The sequence below is a fragment of the Oncorhynchus masou genome, chromosome 12 (assembly GCF_036934945.1).
Source record: "Oncorhynchus masou masou isolate Uvic2021 chromosome 12, UVic_Omas_1.1, whole genome shotgun sequence".
Classification (NCBI taxonomy): Eukaryota; Metazoa; Chordata; class Actinopteri; order Salmoniformes; family Salmonidae; genus Oncorhynchus; species Oncorhynchus masou.
The window spans coordinates 51,763,809-51,782,790 of NC_088223.1; the positions used below are offsets into that span (position 1 = coordinate 51,763,809).

Sequence of the window (18,982 nt, forward strand, 5' to 3'; positions counted from 1 at the left end):
GCGCTCTCATTTGTTGACTTCTGTAACCGTAAAAGCCCTGGTTTCATGCATGTTAACATTAGAAGCCTCCTCCCCAAATTTGGTTTATTCACTGCTTTAGCACACTCTGCCAACCTGGATGTCCTAGCCGTGTCTGAATCCTGGCTTAGGAAGACCACCAAAAACCCTGAAATGCCCAACCCTAACTACAACATTTTCTGACAAGATAGAACTGCCAAAGGGGGCGGTGTTGTAATCTACAGAAGAGAGCCTGCAGAGTTCTGTCTTACTATCCAGGTCTGTACCCAAACAATTCAAGCTTCTACTTTTAAAAATCCACCTTCCCAGAAAGAAATTGCTCACAGTTGCTGTTTGCTATAGACCACCCTCTGTCCACAGCTGTGCACTGGACACCATATGTGAATTGATTGCCCCCCCATCTATCTTCAGAGCTTGTGCTGCTAGGTGACCTAAACTGGGACCTGCTTAACACCCCGGCCATCCTATAATCTAAGCTTGATGCTCTCAATCTCACACAAATTATCAATGAACCCACCAGGTACAACCCCAAATCTGTAAACACGGGCACCCTCATAGATATCATCCTAACCAACTTGCCCTTCAAATACACCTCTGCTGTTTTCAACCAAGATCTCAGCAATCACTGCCTCATTGCCTGCATCCGTAATGAGTCTGCAGTCAAAACGACCACCCCTCATCACTGTTAAACACTCCCTAAAACACTTCAACAAGCAAGCCTTTCTAATCAAACTGGCCCGGGTATCCTGGAAGAATATTGACCTCATCCCGTCAGTGGAGGATGCCTGGTTATTTTTTTTAAAGTGCCTTCCTCACCATCTTAGATAAACATGCCCCATAAAAAAAAGGAACCAGGAACAGATATAGCCCTTGGTTCTCTCCAGACCTGACTGCCCAGCACAAAAACACCCTGCATTAGCCCCCGTGATATGCAACTTTTCAGGGAAGTTAAGAACCAATGTACACAGGCAGTTAGGAAAGCCAATGCTAGCTTTTTCAAGCAGAAATGTTCATCCTGTAGCACAAACTCAAAAGATCTGGGACACTAAAGTCCAAGGAGAATAAGAGCAGCTTCCCACTGCACTGAGGCTAGGAAATACTGTCACCACCGACAAATCCACTATAATTGAGAATTGAATTATGCATTTTTCTACGGCTGGCCATGCCTTCCTCCTGGCTACCCCGGTCAACAGCCCTGCACTCCCCACAGCAACTCACCCAAGCCTCCCCCATTTCTCCTTCACCCAAATCAAGATAGCTGATCTGAAAAGAGCTGCAAAATCTGGACCCCTGCAGAATCAGCCGAGCTAGACAATCTGGACCCTCTCTAAAATTGTTGCAACCTCTATTACTAGCCTGTTCAACCTCTTGTATCGTCAGATTCCCAAAGATTGGAAAGCTGCCACAGTCATCCCCCTCTTCAAAGGGGGGACATTCTAGACCTATTATCTATCCTACCCTGCCTTTCTAAGGTCTTTGAAAGCCAAGTTAACAGATTACCTACCATTTTGAATCCCACCGTACCTTCTCCGCAATGCAATTTGGTTTCAGATCTGGTCATGGGTGCACCTCAGCCATGCTCAAGGTCCTAAATGATATCATAACCGCCATCGTTAAGAGACATTACTGTGCAGCCGTATTCATCGACCTGGCCAAGGCTTTCGACTGTCAATCACCACATTCTTATTGGTACGCTCAAGGGCCTTGGTTTCTCAAACGATTGCCTCGCCTGGTTCACCAACTACTTCTCTAATAGAGTTCAGTGTGTCAAATCGGAGGGCCTGTTGTTCGGACCTCAGGCAGTGTCTATAGGGGTGCCAAAGGGTTAAATTCTCGGGCCGACACTTCTCTGTATACATCAATGGATGTCACCCTTGCTGCTGGAGATTCTCTGATCCACCTCTACGCAGACAACACCATTCTGTATACTTCTGGCCCTTCTTTGGACACTGTTAACTAACCTCCAGACAAGCTTCAATGCCATACAAAACTCCTGTGGCCTCCAACTACTCTTAAATGCAAGTAAAACTAAATGCATGCTATTCAACCGATCACTGCCTGCACCTGTCCGCCCATCCAGCATCACTACTCTGGACGGTTCTGACAACTAAAAATACATAGGTGTCTGGTTAGACTGTAAACTCTCCTTCCAGGCTCACATTAAGCATCTCCAATCCAAAATTAAATCTAGAATCGGCTTCCTATTTCACAACAAAGCATCCTTCACTCATGCTGCCAAACATACCCTCGTAAAACTGACCATCCTACCGATCCTCAACTTTGGCGATGTCATTTACAAAATAGCCTCCAACACTCTACTCAACAAATTGGATGCAATCCATCACAGTGCCATCCATTTTGTCACCAAAGCCCCATATACTACCCACCACTGAGACCTGTACACTCGTTGGCTAGCCCTCGCTTCATACTCGCCGCCAAACCCACTGGCTCCAGGTCATCTACAAGTCTTTGCTAGGTAAAGCCCCGCCTTATCTCAGCTCACCGGTCACCATAGCAGCACCCACCCATAGCACACTCCCCAGCAGGTATATCTCACTGGTCACCCCCAAAGCAAATTCTTCCTTTGGCCACCTTTCCTTCCAGTTCTCTGCTGCCAATGACTGGAAAGAACTGCAAAAATCATTGAAGCTGGAGACTCATATCTCCCTCACTAACTTTAAGCATCAGCTGACCGAGCAGCTCACAGATCACTTCACCTTTACATAGCCCATTCTGTAAATAGCCCATCCAACTACCTCATCCCCATACTGTATTTATCTTGCTCCTTTGCACCCCAGTATCTCTACTTGCACATCTACCATTCCAGTGTGTAATTGCTATATTGTAATTACTTCGCGAGGCTGTAATCGCTGCCAAAGGTGCTTCAACAAAGTGCTGAGTAAAGGGTCTGAATACTTATGTTCATGTGATTTCATTTACATTTTTTTTTAACACATGTGCAGAAATGTCTTGAAACCTGTTTTTACTTTGTGAATATGGGGTATTGTGTGTAGACTGAGGGGGAAAAAAACAACTTAAAAAAACAATTTTAGAACAAAGGGTGTAACGTAACAAATGTGGAAAAAGTAAAAGGGTTCTGAAAACTTTCCGAATGCACTGCTTGTTGAGTCCCAACCAAATTCTTGAGATGAAAGTGATAAACTTATCACATACAGTACCAGTCAAGTTTGGACACCTACTCACACAAGGGATATTTTTTTGTGGCCATCTTCTACATTGCAGAAAACCAACTATGAAATAACATATGGAAACATGTAGTAACCAATGTTTTAAACAAATCGAAATATTTTATATTTGAGATTCTCCAAAGTAGCCACCCTTTGCACACTCATGAATTCTCTCAACCAGCTTCGTGAGGTTCGTAAGGTACCACTTCGTTTCAATTAACAGGTGTGCCTCATTAAAAGCTAATTTGTGGAATTTCTTTAATGAGTTTGAGCCGATCAGTTGTTGTGACAAGGTAGAGGGGTATACAGAAGATGTTTTTTTACCAAATAGGGCTCAGTCTATATTATGGCAAGAACATCTCAAACAAGCAAAGAGAAACAGTCCATTACTTTAAGAAGTGAAGTTAAGTCAATGCAGAAAATTAAGAACTTCGAAAGTTTCTTCAAGTGCAGTCGCAAAAACCATCAAGCGCCATGATGAAACTGGTTCTCATGAGGACCGCCACAGGAAAGGAAGACCCAGAGTTACCTCTGCTGCAGAGGATAAGTTCATTAGTTACCAGCTTCAGAAATTGCAGCCCAAATAAAAGCTCAAGTAACAGACTCATTTCAATATAAACTGTTCAGAGACTGCATGAAATCAGGTCTTCCGGCTCGATTGCTGCAAAGAAACCACTACTAAAAGGACACAATTAAGGAGACTTGCTAGGGCCAAGAATAACAAGCAATGGACTTTAGACCGGTGGAAATCTGTCCTTTGGTCTGATGAGGCCAAATGTGAGATTTTTCGTTCCAACCACCATGTCCTTGTGAGACGCAGGGTAGGCGAACGGATGATCTTTGCATGTGTGGTTCAAACAGTGAAGCATATAGGTGGTGTGATGGTGCTTTGCTGGTGACACCGTCAGTGATTTTCAAATTCAAGGAACACTTAACCAGCATGGCTACCACAGCAGTACTATCTGGGTTGTGCTTATTGTGACTGTCCTGTTGAAAAACAAATTATAATGACACAAAACACACCTCCAGGCTGTGTGAGGGCTATTTGACCAAGGAGAGTGATGGAGTGCTGCATCAGATGACTTGGCCTCCACAATCACCCGACCTCAACCCAATTGTGATGGTTTGGGATGAGTTGGACTGCAAACTGAAGGAAAAGCAGCCAACAAGTGCTCAGCATATGTGGGAAGTCCTTCAAGACTTTTGGAAAAGCATTCCTCATGAAGCTAGTTGAGAGAATGCCAAGTGTGTGCAAAGCTGTCAAGGCAAAGGGTGGCTACTTTGAAGAACCTGAAATATATTTTGATTTGTTTAAAAACGTTTTTGGTTACTACATGATTCCATGTGTTATTTTATAGGTTTGATGTCATCACTGTTGTGCTACAATGTAGAGAATAGTAAAAATAAAGAACAACTCTGGAATGAGTAGGTGTGTCCAAACTTTTGACCGGTACTGTATATCACAATTTTGCAAAACATGCATCTAGAGTTAGGATTTGGCCCTGTGTCATTAGGGTCATGTGTGTGACACTTCAAATGTGTATTAGCAGAAAGCAACTGTTTAAAATTGCAAACAGAAATTTTAAAGTAATTACACCATGCTAAGGTGAACCATTTACTATGGCACTGTACTTAACCTTTGTCCTTCCATACAACAGAAAAAATAATAATAAATCTGAACTCAACTGCAGGCACATTTAAAAGCTAGAATCAGCAGTTGAAACAATGACAAAGTGTTACCCCGCCTCTTTTGGTAAAAAGCTGAGGGATGGGCCTGGAGAAATGTAACCACTCAAATTCATAGACAGAGCAATGGATGCAAGGACTTATCGTCAAAAATATAAAAAGGATAGTTAACCATTTTCTGAAGCTATAGTGCATTTACATTTGTTGTTTACAAACATAGTAAAAAATAAATCTGTAGGGGTATGTATGACAGTTCACGAGCTCACGAGTCATTTATAAGTTATATTCAAGAATCAATGGATATCATTAATTTATAATCTGAAAAACTAAGTGTTCTAGCTTTAAATTACAATGTTGAGCAGGAAAGGGTTTGGCATAGGGTCCCAATAAGCCTTTTTTCATGCAAAGCTACTGTAAGACTGTATGGCCTGTTGAAATCAATGGATATGCTTAGCGCCCTCCACAGGGTTCAAATGTAAAGTGCATACAGTACACACACTACAGTCAACTGAGACGTTGCGTCTTGAGGCCCTGAACATTGTATTCCCTGGGCTTAACCCAATCAAAGCCAGTAACTGAGTGTCTGGAGAAAGAAACAGTCAACACTTACCAATAAAGAAAGTGAATACTAATTCGACTGAGGTGTATAAGTAAAGCAATTATTTTACTGCACTTTTCCTGAAATAATCTAAGCTAGTGCAGAGTCTACTTTTTTTTGGCTTGAATAACAGAGTAGTCCCAGAGATTAATCAGTTACAAAAAAAAGAAGCTTTGGTTAAAAACAAAGATGAAGTGTCAGAGAGTATGTGCTTGGTGAGGACTTAGACGGCTGATGTAAGATGTAGCGTCCATGACAGTCCAGGATGTGTCCATCATCATACCAGGAATGCTGTTTGGCGGATGTAAGAATGGCAATAGAAAATATGTCCATACAAGAGCTGTTACTTGACATTTGTCCATGGTAGTAGGGGTGCTGCAGGTGATAAGGGGTGTTTTTTGTTTAGATTCTGCTGGTTGTAAGGCATCACAGTTGATGGCTCAGTTGTCTCTTGGCAGATTTGAGCCAACTCGGTAATCAAAGATCATTCCTCTCTAAGGTCTGTAGGAAACGCGCACACTTCAGCGGGAGTCATCCATAGGCTTACCTGTCTATGACTCGCTCTCTATGGTGACTGTGACCGTCTCGGCTACATCTGAAACACAAGGGTGAGAGGTCAAGGTTCAGGCAGCTCACAGGCACAGGGCTACATGACATCACAGGGATCTACATACCAGTTTTGTCGAAGCTGCCATCCTGATGGTCCTCAATGTGGTTCACGGTGTCGCCAAGGACATACTTGGGGCTTGCAGGACAATCTACAGAGCTGTTTCAGGACAAGGCCGGTATTAACTTCATGAATGAGGCGAGATCATTTACTGAATCAGGAATGAAAGAAATCAAACCAAGAAACCATGAATAACCTTTTGCCGTTGATCTGGAGGCCCACAGCTATCTGCTCAGGATCTAAGTTCACCAACCGGGTGACAAAACTGTTACCATCACCGTGACTGACAGAGAGAAAGGAGAGCACAAGGGGGGGGGGGGACATTAGGCATTTAAATACCTACAGTGAAACTCAAACTAGATTTTTATTGACTAAAAGGCAGTACTGACTAAGATGCAAAACTATTCTAAAGCTCCAACAGAATAGATGGATAGGCAACTTCGTGTTTTCACCTGGTATAGATGGGAAACATCCAGTACTTCTTCTGGTCTCCAAAGACCTCAGCCATGTTCCTACTGAATCCCAGAGAGAAACCATTCTTGTCTGGGCCATTTCTGAAGACAGGAGCCCTGAAAGCCTCTGAAATAAATACAAAATATTAGTTGCAAGCAGCAATGAACAGGGTTCACAGGATGACAGAAAGAAGACGAGATAAGTTGAATAACAAAGTAGCAATATGTACAGTAGGAACCATCTTCATTTAAGTACAATCAGCGAAAACATGACAATGTTTATCGCTCAATACCACAAGGATGACATAAGTGAAGTATCTTTGAATGCAGCGAGTAATCATTCTTAAAGTCATTACTTAATGTATTGAGTTTATATACCAATTTTGTGGTCAATTTGACAAATGGTTGATGACTTGAAATATTTTCACCGTTTAGCGTGTTGAGATGACTTATAATAATGGCTGGAAACGAAGCGAACGGAACGGCAAACACATTGAAACCATGCATTTGATACCATTCCACTTCATTCTGCTCCAGCGGTTACCATGAGCCCTTCCTCCCCAAGTAACATGTCACCAACCTCCGGTGGTGTATTGGTAGGCTATATTTTGCAGTCATTTTTTAATTCTGGGACTTTATTTTTTGTCATAATCTGTTTGTTAATTACTTCAATCTCAGTTGGTACACTCCACATTAGCTTTAAAAACAAATTCTGTATACTTTCACAGCTGTAATACGCTGACTGCGCAAGCGGCAGAACTTCTGCTTTCCCAAATAAATTACACTTTTCACTATGTTCAGGCCACATAATACGGCAACAATATGCGATTACACAAAGTAATCACAATATTTCACATTCATCTGCACAATTAAAATCTAACATTGATTTGCATGAGACAAAGTCCACCTGATCAATAATTACTGCTCCAGTATCCCATGGTGCCACTGGTGCTAATGACATCTATAGAGCCACCAACAGTTCTGGTGCAGCCATCTAATACAGTTATTATATACAGCAGGTAGCCTAGCGTTTAAGAGGATTTGGCCTGTAACTGAAAGGGTCGCTGAAAGCCGACTAGTCGGGGGTGGGGGGGTCTGCTATGGAGTCTGCTCAAATGTAAGGAAGCATCCCAAAATTCATGGCCCCATGTCCAAAACGACCATGCATGTTGTAGCTGGAACCCTTTGGATTGCAAACAGAGGAAGATTTTCAAAAAGTAAGGGATTATTTAAATTGCTATTTGTGATTTTATGAAGCCTGTGCTGGTTGAAAAATATGTTGATGTGGGGCGCCGTCCTCAAACAATTGCATGTTATGCTTTCGCTGTAAAGCCTTTTGTAAATCGGACAATGCAGTTAGATTAACAAGATACTTGTATGTACCAAAATGTTTAATATCCATAATTTGTATGATTATTTTTTTAATTGCCCACCCTCCAATTTCACAGGAAGTTGTCAACAGGTGTCCCGTCTGTCTAAATACAAAATGTGGAGTGAATCCGACGTATGGTTCATGAGGAGAAGATGATTGCAAATTGAGCATTAGTGTTACATATGCAAGGAATGTATTGTTAAATGGTTTACTTGTTTTTATAGATATAAATACCACATTCAGTGTGGTTCATCTTAGGGACATCCAAGATAGTGATGACAAGGCTCAAGTTGATTTAAAAATGGACACATGTAAATCAGATGTTTTTTTTTCAATAACTCAACCATCTTTTGATTCAAATTAAGTTTTGTCATGCATTTTGGTCCTATGGTTTCATGAGAAGAAGATTTGTTCAGTATGTTTAGCGTATGTGCTAATATGCATCTACTGGTATAATGTGGTCATCTTTGAATCCATAAATGCTATTTTCTCCAACTCTTTATGGACCAGTGTTGACTCCAAAGATCACCTTTGGAAGACAGACATTTAGTCCATGAGATTGTGTATGATTATTTTAAGCTTTATTCGTTAGTCAAAAGTGAATTGTTAATCGTTTCCTTATTTTTAAGATATTCATGCCAAACCTGTTTCACCATGGAAATGTATTTGATGACCCTAAAAAGTTAAGTTGATAGGCCATTATGGAAAGGATTTAAATGGACATGTAAAATCAGATGTCCTAATTTATCCCCAAAAAAACTCAGCCATCTCTTAATAATTTAGTTGGAGAAAAGATATGTACCATGAACCTACATAACACATGGACTTATGGTTCATGAGAATTTTGCCCCCAAAGTTTTTCAAATGATATCCTGATGGACCTTATGGGTCATTATGCAGTGAGGAAACTCAGCAAAAAAATAAAAAAAATAAAAAGATTTGTCCCTTTTTCAGGACCCTGTCTTTCAAAGATGATTCGTAAAATTCCAAATAACTTCACAACTCTTCATTGTAAAGAGTTTAAACACTGTTTCCCCATGTTTGTGCAATGAACCATAAACAATTAATGAACATGCACCTGTGGAATGGTCGTTAGGACGCTAATAGACGGTAGGCAATTAAGGTCACAGTTATGAAAACTTAGAACACTAAAAAAAGAGGCCTTTCTACAGACTCTGAAAAACACCAAAATATGCCCAGGGTCCCTGTTCATCTGCATGAACGTGCCTTAGGCATGAAGACTGCAGATGTGGTGAGGGCAATAAATTGCAGTGTCCGTACTGTGAGACGCCTAAGACAGCGCTACAGGCAGGCTCATCCCGACATGACCCTCCAGCATGACAATGCCACCAGCCATACTGTTCATCCTGTGCATGATTTCCTGCAAGACAGGAATGTCAGTGTTCTGTCATGGCCAGCAAAGAGCTTGGACCTCAATCTCATTGTGCACGCCTGGGACCTGTTGGATCAGAGGGTGAGGGCTAGGGCCATTCGCCCCAGAAATGTCATGGAACTTGCAGGTGCCTTGGTGGAAGAGTGGATTAACATCTCACAGCAAGAACTGGCAAATCTGGTGCAGTCCATGAGGAGGAGGTGCACTGTAGTACTTAATGCAGCTGGTGGCCACACCAGATAAAATCAAAAGTAAGTCTGACCCCACTTTGTTCAGGGACACATTATTCCATTTCTGTTAGTCACATCTCTGTGGAACTTGTTCAGTTTATGTCTCAGTTGTTGAATCTTATGTTCATACAAATATTTACACATGTTAAGTTTGCTGAAAATAAACAGTTGGCAGTTTTTTTGCTGAGTTTACATACAATTGGTTTGAAGTCTCCAAGTCAAACAGGGCGAAGGCTATGAGGGTTTAAGTGAGACCGCTTATAACAGCGCCAGAAATAGGCCAATTGGTGCCATTCTTTTGGACCAAGTTACCCATGCCATCGAGTTTCTGTGTGCCAAATTAGAAGAAATTTTTTTTCCTAATCTATGCTCTGTTATTTGACCAAAAATATTCAGGGAATAGGTTCTGAATCACTAATTATAACCAACAATAAAAAAGTGTCAACAATCAATCAAGACAATAGTGGATGAGTTACTGTGTCGAGTGTGGTGAGGTATGGCAGCTACCTATGGTGGTCCTGTTCTTTCCCACAAGCCAGAGATGGTAGCTGAAAAGCGACAGGATGCTGATGAAGAACATGGCCGCCACAAAAAACAGAAACAACACGTGGAATTTGGCGTGAGTGTCAGGCAGCTGATTCTTGAGGGAAGAGAGAGAGAGGAGCTGTTAGTGACGTCATACTCTTCATCCACCACACAGTAGTAATGTTCACCTTCTACACAGACACACAGGATATGACACATCAGTCAGTTGTAAAACGACCTATGAAGACTTCATTCTGGAGTAGCAGACGCTTAGCCTACATGACCGTTCAAGAGAATGGCTCCAGAAGGTACTACATACAGTACAGGCCTTTTGGTTGTTAGGCAAAATACAGTGCCTTGCGAAAGTATTCGGCCCCCTTGAACTTTGCGACCTTTTGCCACATTTCAGGCTTCAAACATAAAGATATAAAACTGTATTTTTTTGTGAAGAATCAACAACAATTGGGACACAATCATGAAGTGGAACGACATTTATTGGATATTTCAAACTTTTTTAACAAATCAAAAACTGAAAAATTGGGCGAGCAAAATTATTCAGCCCCCTTAAGTTAATACTTTGTAGCGCCACCTTTTGCTGGGATTACAGCTGTAAGTCGCTTGGGGTATGTCTCTATCAGTTTTGCACATCGAGTGTGAAATTTTTTCCCATTCCTCCTTGCAAAACAGCTCGAGCTCAGTGAGGTTGGATGGAGAGCATTTGTGAACAGCAGTTTTCAGTTCTTTCCACAGATTCTCGATTGGATTCAGGTCTGGACTTTGACTTGGCCATTCTAACACCTGGATATGTTTATTTTTGAACCATTCCATTGTAGATTTTGCTTTATGTTTTGGATCATTGTCTTGTTGGAAGACAAATCTCCGTCCCAGTCTCAGGTCTTTTGCAGACTCCATCAGGTTTTCTTCCAGAATGGTCCTGTATTTGGCTCCATCCATCTTCCCATCAATTTTAACCATCTTCCCTGTCCCTGCTGAGGAAAAGCAGGCCCAAACAATGATGCTGCCACCACCATGTTTGACAGTGGGGATGGTGTGTTCAGGGTGATTAGCTGTGTTGCTTTTACGCCAAACATAACGTTTTGCATTGTTGCAAAAAATTCAATTTTGGTTTCATCTGACCAGAGCACCTTCTTCCACATGTTTGGTGTGTCTCCCAGGTGGCTTGTGGCAAACTTTAAAATGACACTTTATGGATATCTTTAAGAAATGGCTTTCTTCTTGCCACTCTTCCATAAAGGCCAGATTTGTGCAATATACGACTGATTGTTGTCCTATGGACAGAGTCTCCCACCACAGCTGTAGATCTCTGCAACTCATCCAGAGTGATCATGGGCCTCTTGGCTGCATCTCTGATCAGTCTTCTCCTTGTATGAGTTGAAAGTTTAGAGGGACGGCCAGGTTTTGGTAGATTTGCAGTGGTCTGATACTCCTTCCATTGCAATATTATCGCTTGCATAGTGCTCCTTGGGATGTTTAAAGCTTGGGAAATCTTTTTGCATCCAAATCCGGCTTTAAACTTCTTCACAACAGTATATCGGACCTGCCTGGTGTGTTCCTTGTTCTTCATGATGCTCTCTGCGCTTTTAACGGACCTCTGAGACTATCACAGTGCAGGTGCATTTATACGGAGACTTGATTACACACAGGTGGATTGTATTTATCATCATTAGTCATTTAGGTCAACATTGGATCATTCAGAGATCCTCACTGAACTTCTGGAGAGAGTGTGCTGCACTGAAATTAAAGGGGCTGAATAATTTTGCACGCCCAATTTCTCAGTTTTTGATTTGTTAAAAAAAAGTTTGAAATATCCAATAAATGTCGTTCCACTTCATGATTGTGTCCCACTTGTTGTTGATTCTTCACAAAAAAATAGTTTTATATCTTTATGTTTGAAGCCTGAAATGTGGCAAAAGGTCGCAAAGTTCAAGGGGGCCGAATACTTTCGCAAGGCACTGTACGACATGCTAAACCAACCAACCCTGTCCGACTCCACACTTGCCCTCAGTTTGGCCAAGATGACAGTGGACATTCATTGTCACAAGCAAGGCAGCATATAACACAAGCAAGGACAGAGGCCTAGTTTTACAGACAACGGGAACAGACAACGGCTTATGTTGCAAGACAACGGCTTATGTTGCAAGACAACGGCTTATGTTGCAAGACAAGTGTTTGACACATACTGAAGAGAATCATTCAACAGCAATTGGTACTTCTGAGAGACAGAAGCATTGTGAATGCCATTATGGGTTGAGCTTCTTGACCTTTCCTTAGTGACAATAGGCTACTCTAAGAAGTGCAACCTTTCTTTTTGGCTAACCACAATGATCAGATGGTGACAATCTTGCATTTTACCTGAGGACAATCCCCAACAGATCTCCATCGGCAAAGCTTTAGGTAAAGTATTAGAGGCAGGCAGACGATTAGTGCAGAAATTAAGAAAGTTACACAATCTTATAGACAAAAAAAAAAGAGAACAGTATTACAAAACCATCGGCACCTGCTCAATGTTAGCACAATTGCACATGTTCCACCCCCCCCCCCTTTCCACACTATACCCTACTGCAAATCACACAGCTAAATATAAACCAGATTCACACAAATTTCTCCTGACATGCAGACTTCTCAAGTTGGAGGTGGTTTATGTAGACGATTTTGGGTATTGGCTAATTGGAACATGCCATCAGGGATCTTACTGCTTTCATTGGTTAACACTCAACAAAGTTCTAGCTAGTTAAGGAAGAAAGGACAGGCAGCTACAGTATTACTTACTGTCCAGAATTTGATGAAATACTGCAGGACGGTAGCGGCGATGAATGCACAATACAGCATGGAGTAGGCCAGAAACAAGACAAAGAACTTGTAGTTTGAAAATCCAACACAGTTATTCACCCTGAGAGAGAAACAGAGAAAACCAAAGTCAACGTGGCTTGTGCTGCTCAGTCTCTTTCTGAGAGCGGAGTAATCCTTGCCACATCACTATACCAGACAGATATATGCTCATGCAGTAGAATGGACAGGATGAAACTCTGCACTGATCCAAATCACTATCAAGTCAGTTTTAACAATAGACTTCAAATGAGGGCAGGCATATGTCTGAGCGGTATGGTCATGAGTGTACTTTGCTAAGCATCTATACTTCATGAATGGACTGTTACATACCATGGACAGTGATGGTCCATCTTCAGTACACACCTGAGAGAGAGGGAGAGTATGACAGCATGAAAAACAAAGTGAAAGAAAGTATATAGGACGTTGCCAGTTTCGACTGCGCCGCTCTTGGTTGTACAGTCTTCCATATTTGGCATTGTGAGGCGGTACATTTTCTTCTGGTTGGACCAATTGAAAGCAACTTGATAGGTTAGCGCTACCATCAGTCCTGTGTCATGCCAACAGTAAAGCAACCGGAGACCAACTGTCATTTTCACCTCCAGATCTTTGGATTTCATAGCCTATAATGGCAATCAATCTATGTTGAGGGGCGTTTCTATGGCGATTTAAAAGGGAAGGACTCCGAAATACAAAACAAAAATAGGAACAGATTGAATTTCAATATCCACCCTCTGCGAAAACAGTATCTTAACTTTGTAAATAAATATACATTTCATCTCTATTTAGTTTAATATACAGCGGATTTCATTACAAATAATTATCTTATGTACAGTGAGGGAAAAAAGTATTTGATCCCCTGCTGATTTTGTACGTTTGCCCATTGACAAAGAAATGATCAGTCTATAATGGTAGTTTTATTTGAACAGTGAGAGACAAAATAAAACCTGAAAAACACATAAAAAAATGTTAAATTGATTTGCATTTTAATGGGGGTAATAAGTATTTGACCCCGCTGCAAAACATGACTTAGTACTTGGTGGCAAAACCCTTGTTGGCAATCAGAGGTCAGACGTTTCTTGTAGTTGGCCACCAGGTTTGCACACATCTCAGGAGGGATTTTGTCCCACTCTTTACAGATCTTCTCCAAGTCACTAAGGATGAGGCTGACGTTTGGCAACTCGAACCTTCAGCTTCTTCCACAGATTTCTATGGGATTAAGGTCTGGAGACTGGCTAGGCCACTCCAGGACCTTAATGTGCTTCTTCTTGAGCCACTCCTTTGTTGCCTTGGCTGTGTGTTTTGGGTCATTGTCATGCTGGAATACCCATCCACGACCCATTTTCAATGCCCTGGCTGAGGGAAGGAGGTTCTCACCCAAGATTTGACGGTACATGGCCCCATCATCCATTTGATGCTGTGAAGTTGTCCTGTCCCCTTAGCAGAAAAACACCCACAAAGCATAATGTTTCCACCTCCATGTTTGACGGCAGGGATGGTGTTCTTGGGGTCATAGGCAGCATTCCTCCTCCAAACACAGCGAGTTGAGTTGATGCCAAAGAGCTCCATTTTGGTCTCATCTGACCACAACACTTTCACCTAGTTGTCCTCTGAATCATTCAGATGTTCATTGGCAAACTTCAGACAGGTATGTATATGTGCTTTCTTGAGAAGGGGGACCTTGCGGGCGCTGCAGGATTTCAGTCCTTCACGGCGTAGGGTATTACCAATTGTTTTCTTGGTGACTGTGGTCCCAGCTGCCTTGAGATGATTGACAAGATCCTCCCGTGTAATTTTTTAGTAATTAATTTGCATGTTATTGCATGACATAAGTATTTGATACATCAGAAAAGCAGAACTTAATATTTGGTACAGAAACCTTTGTTTGCAATTACAGAGATCATACGTTTCCTGTAGTTCTTGACCAGGTTTGCACACACTGCAGCAGGGATTTTGGCCCATTCCTCCATACAGACCTTCTCCAGATCCTTCAGGTTTCGGGGCTAGGCAATACGGACTTTAAGCTCCCGCCAAAAATGTTCTATTTAGTTCAGGTCTGGAGACTGGCTAGGCCACTCCAGCACCTTGAGATGCTTCTTACGGAGCCACTCAGTTGCCCTGGCTGTGTGTTTCGGGTCGTTGTCATGCTGGAAGACCCAGCCACGACTCATCTTCAATGCTCTTACTAAGGGAAGGAGGTGGTTGGCCAAGATCTCGCGATACATGGCCCCATCCATCCTCCCCTCAATACAGTGTAGTCGTCCTGTCCCCTTTGCAGAAAAGCATCCCCAAAGAATGTTTCCACCTTCATGCTTCATGGTTGGGATGGTATTCTTGGGGGTTGTACTCATCCTTCTTCTTCCAAACAATGGCAAGTGGAGTTTAGACCAAAAACCTCTATTTGTCTCAGACCACATGACCTTCTCCAATTACTCCTCTGGATCATCCAGATGGTCATTGGCAAACTTCAGATGGGCCTGGAAATGCGCTGGCTTGAGCAGGGGGACCGTGCGTGCGCTGCAGGATTTTAATCCATGACGGCGTAGTGTGTTCCTAATGGTTTTCTTTGAGACTGTGGTCCCAGCTCTCTTCAGGTCATTGACCAGGTCCTGCCGTGTAGTTCTGGGCTGATCCCTCACCTTCCTCGTGATCATTGATGCCCCACGAGGTGAGATCTTGCATGGAGCCCCAGACCGAGGATGATTGACCGTCATCTTGAACTTCTTCCATTTTCTAATAATTGCGCCAACAGTTGTTGCCTTCTCACCAAGCTGCTTGCCTATTGTCCTGTAGCCCATCTCAGCCTTGTGCAGGTCTACAATTTTATCCATGATGTCCTTACACAGCTCTCTGGTATTGGCCATTGTGGTGAGGTTAGAGTGTTTGATTGAGTGTGTGGACAGGTGCAGTTAATACAGGTAATGAGTGGAGAACAGGAGGGATTCTTAAAAAGAAAACTAACAGGTCTGTGAGAGCCGGACTTCTTACTGGTTGGTAGGTGATCAAATACTTATATCATGCAAGAAAATGCAAATTAATTACTTAAAAAAAAAAAATCATACAATGTGATTTTATGGATTTTTGTTTTAGATGCCGTCTCTCACAGTTGAAGTGTACCTATGATAAAAATTACAGACCTCTACATGCTTTGTAAATAGGAAAACCTGCAAATACTTTCTCCACACTGCATATATAAATAAAAGTTTCCACTCAAGAACCTGCAGCCACTAGTTAGCGCCACAGAGTTTTGAGCAGTGGCCACTTTTTGATCATGCCTGTGATGGCATTCCATTCACTCCAAACATGCTACATTCTCAGAGGAAATTGTCAAACTTCTCAACCATAGTTTTTCCTGAAAAACGGGTCACATATAGTAAAGACATGAGGTTTGAACACGTTTCTCTGACAGAATTCTCTACTATGCAGGCATTTGTATAAACCTTGAATGAATTAGTCCTTTTATGGGTGAACACCCTAGAGCATATTACTTTGGAGTTGAAGCACCCAAAAAGATACGACATAACCCCATGGTGCATCTCATCTGAACCCCACAGTAATTGAACTGAACTCACATGTCACAGGTGGAGCAGTGGTGGCAGCGGTCGGGTTTGATCACCAGACAGCGGTCACAGTAGCGGACGGCTGTGGAGAACATCAATCATTAAATCCAAAGCTTGTGTTTCAACTACAGTCAATATGGAAATATTATTTTATACTAATACAATTGCTCAGTGAAATAGATTTTGTTTAACAAGTCATTTGTCTCAATTATAGGGGTCTAAATTATTGGCACTCCTAAAGATTCTTATAAAAACATTTTTTTTTTAAAATCTGCATTAACATTCTACTTTTTCTCTCTCAGCTTAAATAACTTGTGACCTTCCATGGCTTCCTGTTCCACCGGGGTATAAAAATAAATAAATGAGGTACTTGCATGTAAAATCATTTTGTCATCCATCCCCATGGGAAAAGGCAAAGCACTCCCAAACAAAAGAGACAAATGATTGTTGACCTTGTTAAAAAAAACTAACACTATTAGGAAGTTTAACACTTATGGCTGCAATCCAGTTAACGGGATTGATATGACAGCCAGTGAAAGTGCAGAGCGCCAAATTCAAACAGAAATCTCATAATTTAAATTCCTCAAACATACATGTATCTTATACCATTTTAAAGGTAATCTTGTTGTTGTCCGATTTCAAATAGGCTTTACAGCGAAAGCACCACAAACGATTATGTTCGGTCAGAGCCAAGCCACAGAAAAACACAGCCATTTTTTCAGCCAAAGAGAGGAGTCACAAAAAGCACAAATAGAGATAAAAATGAATCACTAGCCTTTGAGATTCATCAGATGACACTCATAGGACTGTGTTTTGTTCAATAAAGTGCATATTTATATCCAAAAATCTCAGTATACATTGGCGCGTTGTGTTCAGTAGTTCCAAAAACATCTGGTGATTTTGCAGAGTGCCACATCAATTTACAGAAATACTCATTAGAAATGTCGATGAAAATACAATTGTTAGACATGGAAATATAGATACACTTCTCCTTAATGCAACCGCTATGTCAAATTTCAAAAAGGTTTTACGGAAAAAGCAAACCATGCAATAATCCGAGAACGGCACTCAGAAAACAAAGAGATATCCGCCATGTTTGAGTCAACAGAAATCAGAAATAACATTATAAATATTCACTTACCTTTGATGATCATCAGAATGCACTCCCAGGAAGCCTAGTTCCACATTAAATGTTTGATTTGTTCGATAATGTCCATCATTTATGTCCAAAGAGCTACTTTTGTTAGCACGTTTGGTAAACAAATCCAAACTCATTAAGCGCGTTCCCCATTTGACATTTTGTCTGCAACAAGTTCAGTTACTGTCCATAGAAACATGTCAAACGATGTATGGAATCAATCTTAAGGGTGTTAACATAACATTTTCAATAATATTCCAACCGGAGAATTCCTTTGTCTTCAGAAAAGCAAAGGAACGCATCTACCTCATGTGAATGTGCGTGACTGCTGGCAGACCTCTGACTCATTCCACTCTCATTTCGGTCCCACTTCACAGTAGAATCCTCAAACAAGTTTCTAAAGACGGTTGACATTAGTGGAAGCGTTAGGAAGTGCAACATAACCACTATCCCACTGTGTATTCAATAGGGGCTGGTTTGAAAATCGACCACCCTCAGATTTCCCACTTCCTGTTTGGATTTCTCAGGTTTTTGCCTGCCATATGAGTTCTGCTATATTCACAGACCTCATTCAAACCGTTTTAGAAACTTCAGAGTGTTTTCTATCCAATACTACTAATAATATGCATATATTAGCAACTGGGACTCAGGAGCAGGCAATTTACTCTGAGCACCTTTCATCCAAGCTACTCAATACTGCCTCTGCAGCCATAAGTTAAAACCACTGGAACAATGGTAAACTTGTCTGGTATTGGACACAAGTGTATGTTGTCCCCACACACAGTGAGGAAGATGGTTTTGGAGGCAAAGACAAAACCAAGGGCCAAAGGTGGACAATTACAGAACTTTGTTGCATTTTCAGGTCACCAAGTCTCCAATTACACGCCAACAGGCTCTTTGGAAGTTTTTCCAGAAAAAAGCCTTTATTGAGAGCAAACAACAAATGTAACACCTGGAGGTGAAGTAATTTTTTCATGTAACTAGGCAAGTCAGTTAAGGACAATTTCTTATTTACAATGACGGCCTACACTGGCCAAACCCGGACGACACTGGGCCAATTGTGCAGCGCCCTATTGGACTCCAATCATGGCTGGTTGTGATACAACCAGGGTCTGTGTTGTGACACCTCAAGCATTGAGATGCAGTGCTTTAGACTGCTGCGCTACACGGGAGGGCATCTTAGCCAAAAATCTGGTTGCCTCTGCCAAGAAGCTGAAACTTGGGCTCTTACCACAAGACAATAACCCCAAAAAGTTATTAAAATCCACAAAGAAATTGTTTATTGACCACAAAAACAACATTTTTCAG

At 41.7% G+C, this 18,982-nt stretch overlaps 1 protein-coding gene across 9 annotated transcripts in view; it reads right to left on the reverse strand.

Moving 5' to 3' along the window:
* LOC135550349 (palmitoyltransferase ZDHHC20-B-like) overlaps positions 1–18,982 on the reverse strand; it is a 319,193-nt gene that overhangs the window by 292,473 nt on the left and 7,738 nt on the right. For 3 of the 9 annotated variants that reach the window (XM_064981056.1, XM_064981055.1, XM_064981057.1), the window contains exons 5-13: positions 16,549–16,618; positions 13,310–13,342; positions 12,920–13,040; positions 12,503–12,538; positions 10,112–10,244; positions 6,610–6,736; positions 6,354–6,440; positions 6,165–6,256; positions 6,038–6,085 (exon numbers count right to left, since the gene is read on the reverse strand). In XM_064981056.1, the coding sequence (XP_064837128.1) occupies positions 6,042–6,085; positions 6,165–6,256; positions 6,354–6,440; positions 6,610–6,736; positions 10,112–10,244; positions 12,503–12,538; positions 12,920–13,040; positions 13,310–13,342; positions 16,549–16,618 (743 nt within the window). In that variant the 3' untranslated portion in view covers positions 6,038–6,041. Of the gene's footprint in view, positions 1–1,201; positions 6,086–6,164; positions 6,257–6,353; positions 6,441–6,609; positions 6,737–10,111; positions 10,245–12,502; positions 12,539–12,919; positions 13,041–13,309; positions 13,343–16,548; positions 16,619–18,982 lie in introns of those variants that run through there. The other 6 variants (XR_010457104.1, XR_010457105.1, XM_064981053.1 and 3 more) reach the window with 4 other exon arrangements.